The 13041-nt window shown below is 46.3% G+C and overlaps 1 protein-coding gene across 1 annotated transcript; it reads right to left on the bottom strand.

The window, feature by feature from the left end:
* Positions 1-92: 92 nt before the first annotated feature.
* On the bottom strand, positions 93-11677 carry LOC119416247 (zinc finger protein 469). The gene has a single exon (XM_037683453.1). The coding sequence runs from the start codon at positions 11655-11657 to the stop codon at positions 93-95; it is 11565 nt and encodes a 3854-aa protein (XP_037539381.1). The 5' UTR covers positions 11658-11677.
* Between the last annotated feature and the right edge of the window lie 1364 nt (positions 11678-13041).

Here is a 13041-nt window from a genome sequence, read left to right as displayed (position 1 = left end):
TACAAAAAAAACATTTTTTCAGAATTCTATAAGCTGGGGATAATAAACTCCCCCCAATCTAACGTACCCCCCCCCCCCCCCCCCCCCCCCCCTCAGTTAATAGATTCTGATGTGTCCTTCCTTAAAGGAATCTTGAAGCTGGTGAGTTTTTGGCCAAACAGCTGACTCAGAAGGTGATTCTGGGACTCGGCTGTCCGGTAAGAGTTACTCTCCACTGACCTGACCCCCATCTTTGGTCTTGGTTTATTCAAAGAGTTGTTCATGGGAACTGAAGACACTTTAGACACAGGAGAGTGCACGGATCTCCCAAGAGGTCCCTTTTTAATAATGTCCGCTTTCCTTGGTAAACAGCTTTCCAGCAAACCTCTCTTTGACGACAAGCTCAAGCTTCCATTCTTGCACTTGGAAACTATTTTGTTGCCGACGACGTCGTCCCGCACCGAGGACAGCACTGGGTACTCGTTGGATCCGTCGGACTTTCTTTGCAGGGAGGGGTTTGCACACTTGCTTGGGCGAATTTTCTTTTTGGCTTTCGAATCGACGGCAAAGTTTTCCTGTGTGACCGGAGAGGAAAGTCTCTGCAGAATGTGTGCGGACTTCATTTCTTTTCGTCTCTTCTGTGGTTTGACTACATCCTTGTCCTCATTGGTAGCAGATGCCAGAGGGGGAACCTTGGAGTGGATGACTGGAGTTGATTCTGTGGCCTTTGCACAGCTGGGTATAGAGCTGGTTTTCACGCTGTCGGCCGCTGTAGCCGGGGCAGCGTTGTTTTTCATCTGACTGCTACTTTGCTGCTCAGCACCATGAGATACCTGCTGTTTACTGCCATTACTGAACAATGTGTGATGCCTCGGCTCATCATCCCCCCGTTGGTTCATCTCATCAACAGCTAATTTATGCTTTGCCGACTCAGATGTCTTCCGAAGGATTTGCTTTTCTGTTGAGACGGCAGATTTCTCACTAGCTGGAGGCAAATTTGATTTATCTTCAGTTTGTGTTGTGTCACATTCCTTGGCTTTAATGATCTCCTCTTCCACGTTACAACTTTCTTTAGATGCAGTCCAGGAGGTCACCTCTGGTCTAATGCAGACTGACTCATTCTCCTCTTTTACGCCGGATGGTTCAGTAACTGGTTTTTCGCTGCCATCCTTGTGAGGTGAAGGAGTCAAGTCGGTTTCCTCCTTCTTGGGTGAAGCAGACTCAGCTGAGCTTAAACGAACACAGTTCTCCAGCTCTGCTAGTTGAGAGCAGTCTGCAGAAATGTCCTCCGTCTTCACATTTGTGTCACTGTGGTCCCCATTTGTGAATGTCTGTGTGGAATCATCAGCTGTGGGTACGGAGGGCTTTGACGACTGAGCTTCAGGGTTCTGACTTAAATGCAGTGAGCTCAAACTTGCGATGCCGCTGTCCGAACTGTTCTCTGGCAGACTGTCAGAGAGAAGTCTCCTCTTCTTACTCGCAGGTGAATCACATTCATTTTCTTTGGAGCCAGACACTTTGACAGGTCTGAGAACGCCTCGAAACTTGAAGATTTTGTTCCCGCCTGACAGGTGCTTTTCCATGTGGCGATCAAACTGCTCCTTCTTAGAGAATGTGTAGTTGCAGGTGCTGCAGATGAAAGACTTCTTAATCACGTGCATGACGTCGGCGCAGAGCTCGCAGGTGTACAGTGTTGTGTGTTTGGAGTCCAGCTCATCCACCTCCCCGTGAGCTCTCCTCAGATGCTCTTTGAACTCCTGGGCCTCCTGATAAGAGACGGGGCACTTGTGACACAGGAAAATCCTCTCCAGGTTGTGCACCACGAGATGCCTCTGGAGCTTGAAAGGTTTGGGGAACTGTTTCCCGCAGTGGTGGCAGTCTCGCGAGGGGTCTTTGCAGTTGGGATGCATTTCCACACTTCTAGGAGCTTCTGTTTTGTGCAGTACCTCGAGTGGTGTTAATGAGCTCTGCTTCCCACTTCCTCCGTTGCTGCTTTTAGTTTTGTGCAGCTTGACCTCAGCCCCCTCAGAACTTTCTGCAGCAGCTGATTTTTCCTGTTCTTTAGTACATTTGCTGGACTCTCTGTTGGTTTTGCTGGGACGCTGCTGCATGATTGAGGATATGAAGTTCTTCACCGCTGTCTCTTGCATGAAGCTCCCTGGAAGGCCCAGCATGGAGCCTTGAGTCTGACCTCTCCTGGCGAACTGAGTGGCGTGCTCTCGTAAGTGTTCGTTGTACATCCACACATCTGATATCTCCTTCAGGCACATGCCACAGGTCCAGATACCCGTCTTGTTCTTGGCATGCTTCTCCCTTAGGTGGTCCCTCAGCTGCTCCCGGGAGCTGAACTTGCGCTGGACACACATGTAGCAGGTTGGAGGGGGAGAGGGATTGTGGGAAAGTTTGTGAAAGTTCAGCTCGCCCAGGGTGAGGAACCAGGTGAAACACACTTTGCATTTGTACTGCTTGTCTTTGACTTTCATTCCTCCATCTTGGCGTTTCCTGCCTCGCCGCTCCGTCACTTTCTTTGGCTTTTCATCGTCTCTGCTCTCCGTGTCTGCAGGACTGATTTCAGGAGGGGGAGCTACTGAGATTTCTTTACTGGAGTCAAAGAACTGAATGTCAGGAAGCTGGAATGTGGTGTTGATGTTTTGGATGTCAATGCTGTGGAAGGTTTGGGGACCCTCTGTGGTGCAGGGATTCACAGCACAGGGAGAAGCTGGGGGAGGCAGAGGGGAGGACGAGCTCAGCCCTTCTTCTGGTTTACAGAGGCTGGGTTCAGGGGTCACAGACGAGCCACCATTTAAGTCAGTGAAATTGCTGGATTCTTTCCATTCAGCTCCAGATTTATCATCAGTGCTCCCCAGGGCATTAATATCACCAAGCTGATCACTTTGTTCACCATCTGGTAACGGCTTCCCATCAGCCTTTACAGTGCCGTTGTGGCACATGTTCAACATGATGGCATCATCAATAGAAATGGTCTCAAATTCACAGTGGTTGGTTTGATTGTCGGTGATGTTCTGCTCAGCTCGGGCTTCCACGTACTGATTACTGTTTTGCATGAAAGCTTCAGGAGGAAGATAGTCCACGGTTTCATCTGAATGGAGGGATAATTTTGGCCTTTTGTTTCTTTTGCTGTAAACCCTCTGACATTTTTTCCTTTTTGCCTCCTCATCTCTTGGGAACAGTTGAGAAAATGTGTCATCATCCAGCAAAGTTCTCAGGTCTGGGCTCATGCTGGGCGGACTGGGAGGGGATGGACTCAAACAGGAAATGGGGTTTAGATTGTCAGAAGGGCTCCTGTTTTGCCCACATTTAATCTCTGCTGACACGTTTCTAAGAATGTCCAGGCCGGGGCTGTCGTCTGATCCTTTCACTTTGCACATCTCCCCCACAGAGCACACAGTCTGTCTGGTTTCATCACTTTCTCCAGTAATATTCTCCTCCATAGACTCAACGTTACTGTCCACACACACTTCCAAATACGGCCTCTTTGTTGCGCTCACACACTTCATCACCTCTGTGTCACCAAACTGATCGTATCCCACAGGTTCACCGAGTGCATTTGGCTCTTTTGTTGCAGTTTGAGTTGTATTGTTAAAGGCTGCATCTGAAGAAACAAAGTGAGGGACTTCTTCTGTTCGAGCAGCACTTCTGTCATTGATTTTCCCCTCGGGGGATTTGCAGAGCTCTTGCAGAGTGCTGTTTTTAAATTCAGGAGTTATGGCTTGAAGAATGTCTGTTTTTAATAAATGCAGGAGCTCATCAGAGAAAGGGTCAGGATTGAGCTCACTGTTCTTGTTCTTTCTGGCTTTGTTGTTCTTTTTTGCCTTTGCTGGCAGCGGGGTGTTTTGATGGGTTTTCTCCTCTGCTGCCACTTCCTCCAGGACTGACTCTGTCTCTGCTGCTTTAGATGCAAGAGAGCTACTTATCTCAGGAAGCCCATCTACTTTTGCTGGGAAACAAGTCTGTGAATCATCTTTATGCTTTTTCTCTGTAGTTTGCGATGCTTCATAAATAAGCATAGTCCCCTGATGGCTTGATGTTGTGCTCTGTGGGCCAGCACATTTTTCAGCTCTGACCGAATGTTTCATGGCCTTGTGTCTCTTTAAGCCTGGCACTGTTCTGAAACACATAAAACAAATCTCGCAGAGCACTTTACCCTGTTGATCGCTGCTCTGCGTCTTCTTCTGCGTCGTTTCTTTGTGTATTTGGTGAAATGTTTTTAGCTGCTTCTCTGACTGGTCTGCTGGAAGGGGCATCTGGTCATTTTCACAGATGGTGAGTGGTTTAGAAGTGGGCAGATTATCTGAAAATTCTTTTTTGAGAATGTCCTCATCAGCAGAAGCCTTGTGAGGAACTAAAATCTCTGTTTCAGCTTTGCTCAGGAGGTCAGCATGGATGTGCAACTCCTCAGCAGGTTCAACTGGGTCATGGAAAGCCTCCAAGCTTGTCTTCACATCATCATCGGCGAAGTCGATTTTTTTTAGTCCGTCTGTGAGACCCAATGAAAAGCATGTAAATTTCAGCGCTTCATCTGATGGATGCAGTTTAGCTCTGGGATTTGTGTCCAGCGCCATCGCTGTTTCTGTCTCAGTTTGGTGGAAAATCAGTGCTGGGTTGATGCTCAAGTCACATGATTCACACTCTCCTGCTCTCTGCTCTGTGTGGAGATTCTCCTCGGGTTTGCTGGCAGGTGATATTGGAATGTAGTCGAACTGATTCAGCTGCGGAGGTTCATCTGACAGGACACTGTAGTTGAGAGGGCTGAGCTTTAAATCATACATCAGATCACTTTTTTCAAGACCGTCTGTCACCTCTGGTGGTTCTGCTGTGCTGCTCACAGGAAGTGGAGAGGAGCGGACCGCCTCAGAGAGCTTACACTCCGTGACTCCTAAATCCAGCTGAGATATCAGAGAGCACTCCGTCCCAGCCTTTTCCTTTAACGAATCATTGTTTACAGCATCTTGGAGGATTTGGTTGTCATCTTTGATTGTGGGAGATTTTACATTTTCAGAGCCTTGGTCGATAAATCTTTTTGGCCGGCACAAGTCCTCTCCCGAAACTAATTTCTGCAAGGGTTGTTGAGGAGAGATTAATAAAAGGGGACTGGTGGATGAGGCGGAGTTTAAAAAAATGCAGTGACTTTCTTCTGCTGCCTCTCTGCAGGGGGAGTTTTGCTGACTTGCCATGAAATTGACAGGAAGATGCTCTTTGATATCTTGGACATTCAAAATCTCCTCCTGTTTCGGAGCAGACTCAAAGTTGAGACCTGTGTCGGTTTTTAACGACTCATTAAACGGGGTCATTTTACGGGAATCACTGGTAACGATGCCATCAGACTGTGACAGGAGCAGCGGATTGTTTTGTCCCTCTGCAGACTGGGTGTCGTGGAGGGGTGAGCAGCAGCTTTCTGTATTTGTTTTCACCAGTATAGGACTGCAGGGCTTGACTGCAACAACCATCTCCGATGACATATTTGTTTCACTGAACGTTTTTGAAGGACTGGAGTTTCTCGATGAAGAAATTAAGCTCAAGTGATTTTGTTTTGACGTTTCAACCGTTATTTCCTCAGCTGCATTGTCTGGGCAGGTCACTGTCAGTTCAGCCCCTTGTGATGAAGTGATATCAGGATTGTCATTAGTGGATTGTTGTTCCAGTGCAGACAGAATCACATCTGCTATCTTCTCACCAATCATTTGAGCAGGGTCAACTAGAGCTGGTGGAGAAGGGTGACCCACAGGTTCATGAGTGATTTCCTTCACAGCCTCTGCTTCCTCACAGCCTTCTGTAAATACATAATTGCTGCCATCATCCTTCTTTTTATTCAGCTTATTTAAATTGTCTTCTGCATCACTGTCCCTGGAAGACTTTTCAAACTCGTGTGGACAATGGGTCATCACACTCGAGCAGCGAGCAGACTCAGCCAAATGACTGTTTGCTGCAGTATCCTCTTCTGATGTGACTTCAGCCTCCGCCTTGTAATCCCTGTTCTCTGCAGGTTGTGATGAGATTGGCTGGTTGCTACAGACTGAAGGGTCAGTCTCGTTGGAGAAAAACGACTGTGACTCATTGAGAATGAATTCAATTTCATCCTTCCGCTCATTGATATGTGGGAGCGATGGAATAGTCTCCTTTACGGTAATTGCTTCCTTTTCGCTGCGATCTTCTCTCTCACCTGCATCAGTGATCTGACATTCAGTTTCTTCGTGTTGTTGACTTGTGAAAGAGTTGACATTTGGCTTCTGAGGTGCTGATATAATGGGTTCTTTTTTGAATATGGAGTCTGAAATCACCTCCAGGCTTTTCATGAGGTTTTCTGTGTATCGTCTCTGTTCTAAAATGTCCTCCTTTGTTTCGACAAGGGTCTCATTTTCAGCACATCTCTCTTTTAATTTTGGGTCCAGGTGAAGCTTATCTTTGAGTTCAGCCCGCTCACTGGGAACTGGAGTGTCAGTGCTATGATTTTCACCAATTAACTCAAACTGGAATGTGCCTGGCCATGGAAGTTCTGGTTCAGTGAAATGCTCTGAGGGTATTCTTGAAACTTGTAGATTTATTCCTTGCACTGGGCATTTGACATTTAAACCATTGCCCTCTTCAGACTCCTCCACCAGTTGTAAAGGTGAAAACTTGCTCATCTGCAGCTGCTTGGAGGTATCCTGATCCAGTAGTGATGTACTTTCCAGCTTAGTTGTCTGCAGCTGAGTTTCAAGCTCATTCACTATTCTCTTTATCTCCAACTCATCCTCTGACACGCAGCTGTTGAGAGTTGCACTGTAGTCAATTATTTTGTCTGGCAGAGACAAAGAAATGTGATTATAGTCCGACTTCTTGTCATTTGTTTTTTCAGAACTGTCTTTGTATGGAGATATCTCATCTTGTAGCACGGGGTTCACCATCAGGTTCCAGTCTCTGTGTTCCATAAAAGTGGAAAAAGATGAGACAAACTCTTCCTTTTTATCAGCTGTGCTCTCTAAAGAAGGGAAACCCTCTTTCTGAATGGGGATCTCAGAATAAAGACTGCTGTCAAATCCTGCGAGATCCCCAAATATTGATGAGGTGTCAAATGAAAGCGGGGATTTCATGAGTCCTTGCTCTTGGTCCAGTGGGTAGGGCATGAGGTGGAGTGCATCTTTGTGGCTTTCAGTCGGGGACAGGCACACCTCATCCATCAAAGATGTGTAAAGAGATGCAGGTTGGTGTGTGTCTAGGTCATTGACTAAAGTAATGGCCTCTTTCACCGTACAGACACTGTCGCTCTGTTTCTCCAATGTGGCGCTGCCTGATAGCTTGTGCAGCGTTGCTTCTGACCCTTCTTCTCTTTTTCTCTTTGTGCTTCTGTCAATGTTAAAGTCAGTTTCTTTGGTGATGGTGGGAGAATGCGAGTCAACCTTTAGTGTCTTATTTGTGTAGCTGCTCTGCGTTGGTTTTACTTCTGTCTTTGTTCTCTGCAGGTTTTGTCTTTCCGAGCTGATGGTAGAGTCAAATTCCCTTTTATGAGATACAAGTTTCTCTTTTGGTTTTGCATGAGAACTTCCTCTTTTCTCAACATTCTTTGTCGTGTCTCTAGCCTTTTGCGGCGAAGTCAGTGGATCAGCAACTTCTGGATGAGTTTTCTTTGGTTCCTCTGCGCTCACTTTGTTATCAGAATGAGCAGCCTTGTCTGCGTTATATTTCTTGACAGGTTTAGTGAATGTCAGTGCGAGAGTGTTGGACTCTTTAAATAACTTCTGTGGGGTAGACCTGTCATGGCTTTTTGGCTCTGCAGACTCTTTCGTTTTGTCTGCCTTCTTCTCACTGTCTGAGTCGGTGCGATCAGTGCTTTTGGGGCTGTTGAGGCCGTCGCTTGAAATGCTCACAGATGTGCTGAGGTCACTGCTCGTAGATGACCTGCTGCCTCGCCGCCTAAGTTTTTGGTGAGACCCGTGTTTCTCGGGTGTGACGGACAGCTCCTCGCTTTTCTTCATCTCAAAGCTCTCCTTCGGCTCGTGTCTCCACGCCGCCGTGTCCCTCTCGCTCCTCGCACGCCATTTGCACTGTTTGGTGTACGTGTATTTACAGCGGCTGCTTTGATTCAGTCGGCCCTGGCTCGCTATCTTCACAGGCTCACATTCATCATCCGAGTCAGAGACGTAGTCGTATTCTCCGAATGCAGGATTCTGCACAGTGGGAGTGAGTCTCTCCATCACCAAGGAAAACTGAAGGTTTTTCGTACCTTTCACATGGAGCTTGTGGAGTTTGTTTTTTTGCTGAACTATTTTGTGAATGAGTTCTTTGCTCCAGGTGCCCCCTCCAGTGCTTTTCCTCTTGCTTTCTTTAGCTGCAGTTTTTGAGTTTGGAGATGTGGAGGCCTGCAAAGGCGCCGACCCTCGAAGTGAAGGGTTGTCCTTAAAGCTTTTTACACCGGCATGCTCGGAAAAGTTGCTGGATAAGAGAAATCTTTGTGCGCTCGTGTTTTTGTCCTCGCTCTTACACAGCTTTCTTGCCTCCTTTACTATGCTCTCTCTTTCCCACGTCTTCTCCCTCAAGGCGATTCTTGAATTTTTATGAGAGATTTCTTTTTTAATGTTAATTTTCTCATCTTCCTCCAAATTCATAGACATTTTCTTGTGGCTTTCAACATCAGAGTCATAACAATACTTTCCTTGTGTGAAAGATCTGTCATCAGCTGATGGTTTGTGTTTGCTCTCGTAGACCATAGACTCTTTTGTTTTCACACATTGTTTGCTTGATGATGTTTTGACAGTGGTTAGGTCATCATCAACAAACGCATCAATAAAGCTGCTGTCTATCTCTGCGTTGTCTGACTGGTTAGCCAGACCGTTTAAAGCTTCTGTTATTAGGCGGTCTAGTTTGGCATCTTCCATTTCCAGCTCTGACAGAGGGACAGGAAGGTTACCTGGACCAGAGAACAGACAGAGTTTCAGCGGGTCATCCTTATGTTCTCCTTTCGTGTCGCTTTCACACATCAGCTCTCCGTTTTTGTTGAGGCCCAACAACGACAGGTGAAGATCAGATGGACATCTCGACAGCGAAACGTTTGTTGGAGCTGCTTTAACTGGTTCTACGTGAAGCTTATGATTCTCCTCCATCTTTGATACATCTTTGAGGTCATTATGTGCAAACGTTTGTTGAGCGCAGTATTGCTTATGGCCTAAAAACGAAGCCAGGTTGTTGAAATTCTGATCACACTGTTTGCAGGTCAGAAGCACGTCCAACTGGTCGAGATTTGCTGTGGCCAATGAGCTGGCCAAGAGCTGATGGGCAGAGTATGACGGCGGAGGCTGGTGATGCTCCACTCCAAAACTATCCACATAACCTTTCCCTTTATCCATAGCCGTCTTCGATTGTGTGTTGTTCTGCAGGTAGCTCATCATATCGTCTTTGGGCCTGTCTGATATGAAGGGAAGAGTCATTGAAGCATCAGGATGAAACTGGTGAGGGTGTGTGTTCAAGTGATCTGAAGGTAACTGAGCTTTACTTTGTGGCTGGTGATAGAACGAGTGAGGCAGGGATGATTTTGATATCTGGCTGTCCTCTGAGCTGACGTTAACCGGGCTGGTGGATGCCGGTGAGAGGGAGGAGCAAGTGCTACTAGATGCAGGGTTATGAACTGGGGAGGGCAAAGGGGATTCATATGGTGACACCCTCATAAGCCCTAAAGGTGGGACTTGTAATGGTGGATAGTTGTAGTGTTGTGCTGGTGCTGCTGAAAGAGCCTGATTGAGTCCAAAGTACAGAGACTTATTCTTGGACTCGCACACTTTCGTGTGGTTTATCTCCACTTTAAAAGCGGAGACGGTGTTACCGTTATGTTTTACATGTTCTTGTCTTTGGTTTGACAGCACGTCACTTCTGTTGCTCTGAAAATGGCCCAGGTTTTTTAAAGAGTTATTTTTACATGATTTACTCTCATCCTGCCAGTCAGAGGAGGACACGATGTAAGCCAGTTTTTGATTGCTTATTTGACTTGATGACTCCATCCTGTTTGGGCTTGGCAGGGCAGAGCTCGGTCGTATTTGCTGCCAGGGCATTCTGCTACTTTTAGATGAATTGGGCTTATGGTCAGTAGCCGTCTGGCTTTGAAACTGAAACTTCTCATTTATATCAGCGTACTGAATTGTGTTTAGATCACCTGGTAAATACGTCTTGTTCGGCCCCTCCCAAGAGTGTGGTATCCTGTTCAGAACTTTATTGTTGATGCTTTTATCAAAAGGACTTGAGTTTGTGCAAACAATATTCACTGTAGGATTGTTAAATGTTCTGTTAGGAAAGTGCATTGGAGAGCCTGGGCCTTGTGAAACATTTCTTGTGTGCATACCACCTTGGATGAGTGTTCTTTGGCTGGCAGCTGTGTCTTTGGAGTGACAGTTTCTTTTACTCCCAGAGGTGATGGCTCCATCCTGACCGTCCGCCTGTGCAATATTTTCTGTGCTCTCAGGTAGAGCGGGCTTCCCCTGCTCCGACTGCTGTGAGCTGGAGCCAGAGCTGTCACTGCTGGGTGAGTTCTCACTCAGATTCCTGGGACATTGGATGGATGAAGCCACTGCCTGAATAAATTGGGACTGTGGGGGATGGGGATAAGAGCTTCTATCCTCTGGCTGATGTTCATTACTGAACTGAGTGCTGTTGTGAGCAATGTTTTGTCCTGCTCCTGGGGTGAAAGGAAAAGAGCTGTGGGTGACATGAACAGAGCCCAGTGAAGAGTTTGCAATGTCTTGGGATTGGGGGTTCTGTTCACAAGGAAAAGAGTCAGAGGTTGATTGTTCCAGTAAATGATATCCGTATTGAAATGGACCAGGCACAAATGAAATTGCCTTACTGGTTTCTGGGAGAGCAGAAGATTTTTGTGATGGAAGTCCATAATTAGCACCATTAAAAGTCCGTTTAGGAGACTGCCAAGCATTTGAGCTGCTTAGCTGACAGTCAGTCAAAATGAGAGAGCTACCAGTCTGTGCACTGTTGTTCTCCATTGAAACGGGTTGCTGTGACAGGGGTGGATGTGGGTGGGATGTTGTTCCAGTCGAGGAACCCAGAGGCTGTGAGGTATAGTTTGGGGAGGTAATGTTAGGGGGATTTTCCTGGAAGAAGCGACTGTAGCTGAGCTCTTCCTGTTGAAGTTCAACCTCTCTCTCTGGCATACTGGAAACGTGGAATCTGTAGCTGCTTGAGACTGGGTCACTACTGGTTTCCAACTTCTTGGGTGGCAAAACTTTCTGTTGTGGATAGGCAATGCCAACGGTGCGTGGACTTGTAATGCTTAGTCTGTACAGCTGCTGTGGGTTGCCACGCTCTGCCTTTCCTGACCGCTTCCCTTTCTCTCGGCTGCGGCCCTTTCCACTCGGTGACTGGGGACTACCTTTCCCACTCGACCAAGTCCCGTCAGTGACAAACTTTGATCTGTTGTGCAATGATTTGAAGTCAATCTTCCCTGTCTGCTGCGGCCGTATGACAGCTTCACGCTGCTGAGGACAGTCCCTTTCTTTCTCTATGTTTTCTGCGTTGGCCTCTCTGTTGCCGAGTCTGGCCTCAGTGCCTGTGCTTGAAAAGTGCTCAGAAGACTTCCTTGTGGCTTTGTCACTCTGGTGTTCCAGTGCTGTATCCTCATGCTGCTGTTTGGACCCTGCATCCAGCTCTTTGACTGTATGCATCTGTTGAGTCTCTCCTGCCATGGTGCACAGTCTGTGCTGTGAAGTCCTGGTCCTCAGAATTGCTATCTGGGATTCGGGAACGTCATCTTCTGGGCAATGGGATTTAGTAAACGTCCAGTGGCAGGAACCGCAGGGACAGGGCTGCTTGCTGCATGTTCATCTCTTCACCCTCATTGTGGACTGAGGATCTGGCACTGAAGCAAAGTCAACCTGGAAGAACAAAACAAAAAACAAAGAAGAAGAATTTAATAAAATGCTTTTACTTTGAAAATGTATGAATTAATAATTTCAGACAATAACATATGAATGTGTTTTGCTAAATATTAAGACATTAGACACCACTTGTAAGAGAATTATGCACACTGGAAATAACTTAAGATATAATGAACATTTTCACAAAAAGCAACACATTTAAAAATAAAGTTATCATGCTAATATGTCAAAACACACATTTTAAATAAAATAATCATAATTTTACACTTTTTAAACAGACAATATGCTCCCTGTTTCTGCCAGCAGAGAGCACTGTTGGATCAGAGCACCAGAATGCTGCTGAAGCCCAAAAATTAACTGACCCATTGGGGATTTAAAATAAAACTTATGTTCTTATTCATGCTTGTCTTTAGGAAATGACTAAGTTAACAACTTTTGACTATAAGACTCTTCTTAAATATATATTTTTGAGTACATCAACTCGCACACCACCAGCCTAAAAAAAATCCCAGCTCCTTTTTGAAAAGATGGATTTGAATATAGTACTGAATGTTAAAAATACAGTGCATGAACCCAAAAAGGTCTGCCAGTAAATGAATCACAAAGTCCCTAAGAGCAGAGACACAATGCCACAGTGTTCTGTTGCTACAGAGGACTTCAGGTTTAGATCATGGAGGAATATTGAGGATTAGTCAGACAGCTTTTAGACGGTGAGAACTGTGAGCATGCTGACATTTGTTGCTTTCCTCCCAAGTATCCCAGACACAACTTCTCAGGTCTGGGTTTACTTTGGCCTTTTGCTTCCTTTGAGGTCCAACCAAATGAAGCCTGGAGTTAGCACCAAAATGTAATTTCTAGGCCTGGTAACTAAACTTCCATCCAACGCTCCAGTCTGCCTCCCCCAGTCATTACCAAAGCTGGGGGAGGCCTGTGGTTGGAAAAGCTACAATTTATCTCTGTTTCAGCTACTGTCCATCATACTGAAGAGTCTCTGCTTGTGCTTTAACTGAAAAAAGTCTTCACCTGAAGGAGTGAGCATCAGTTTCATTAATTTAATTGATGAAATGGCGGTTCTGCCGTATAAGAATCTGGCATGTGGACACCGCTGCGCAGGGCCTCTCCCTCGGGCGATGACTACTCCCAAGACTGTCAAGCACACCTACTGCAAGATGCATTTTCTCATCTGCACCAT

Source organism: Nematolebias whitei, chromosome 10, assembly GCF_014905685.2.
Source record: "Nematolebias whitei isolate Nwh7 chromosome 10, NemWhi1, whole genome shotgun sequence".
Classification (NCBI taxonomy): domain Eukaryota; kingdom Metazoa; phylum Chordata; class Actinopteri; order Cyprinodontiformes; family Rivulidae; genus Nematolebias; species Nematolebias whitei.
The sequence above is the reverse complement of the archived record's forward strand: the minus strand, read 5'-3'. Positions and strand labels throughout refer to the sequence as shown.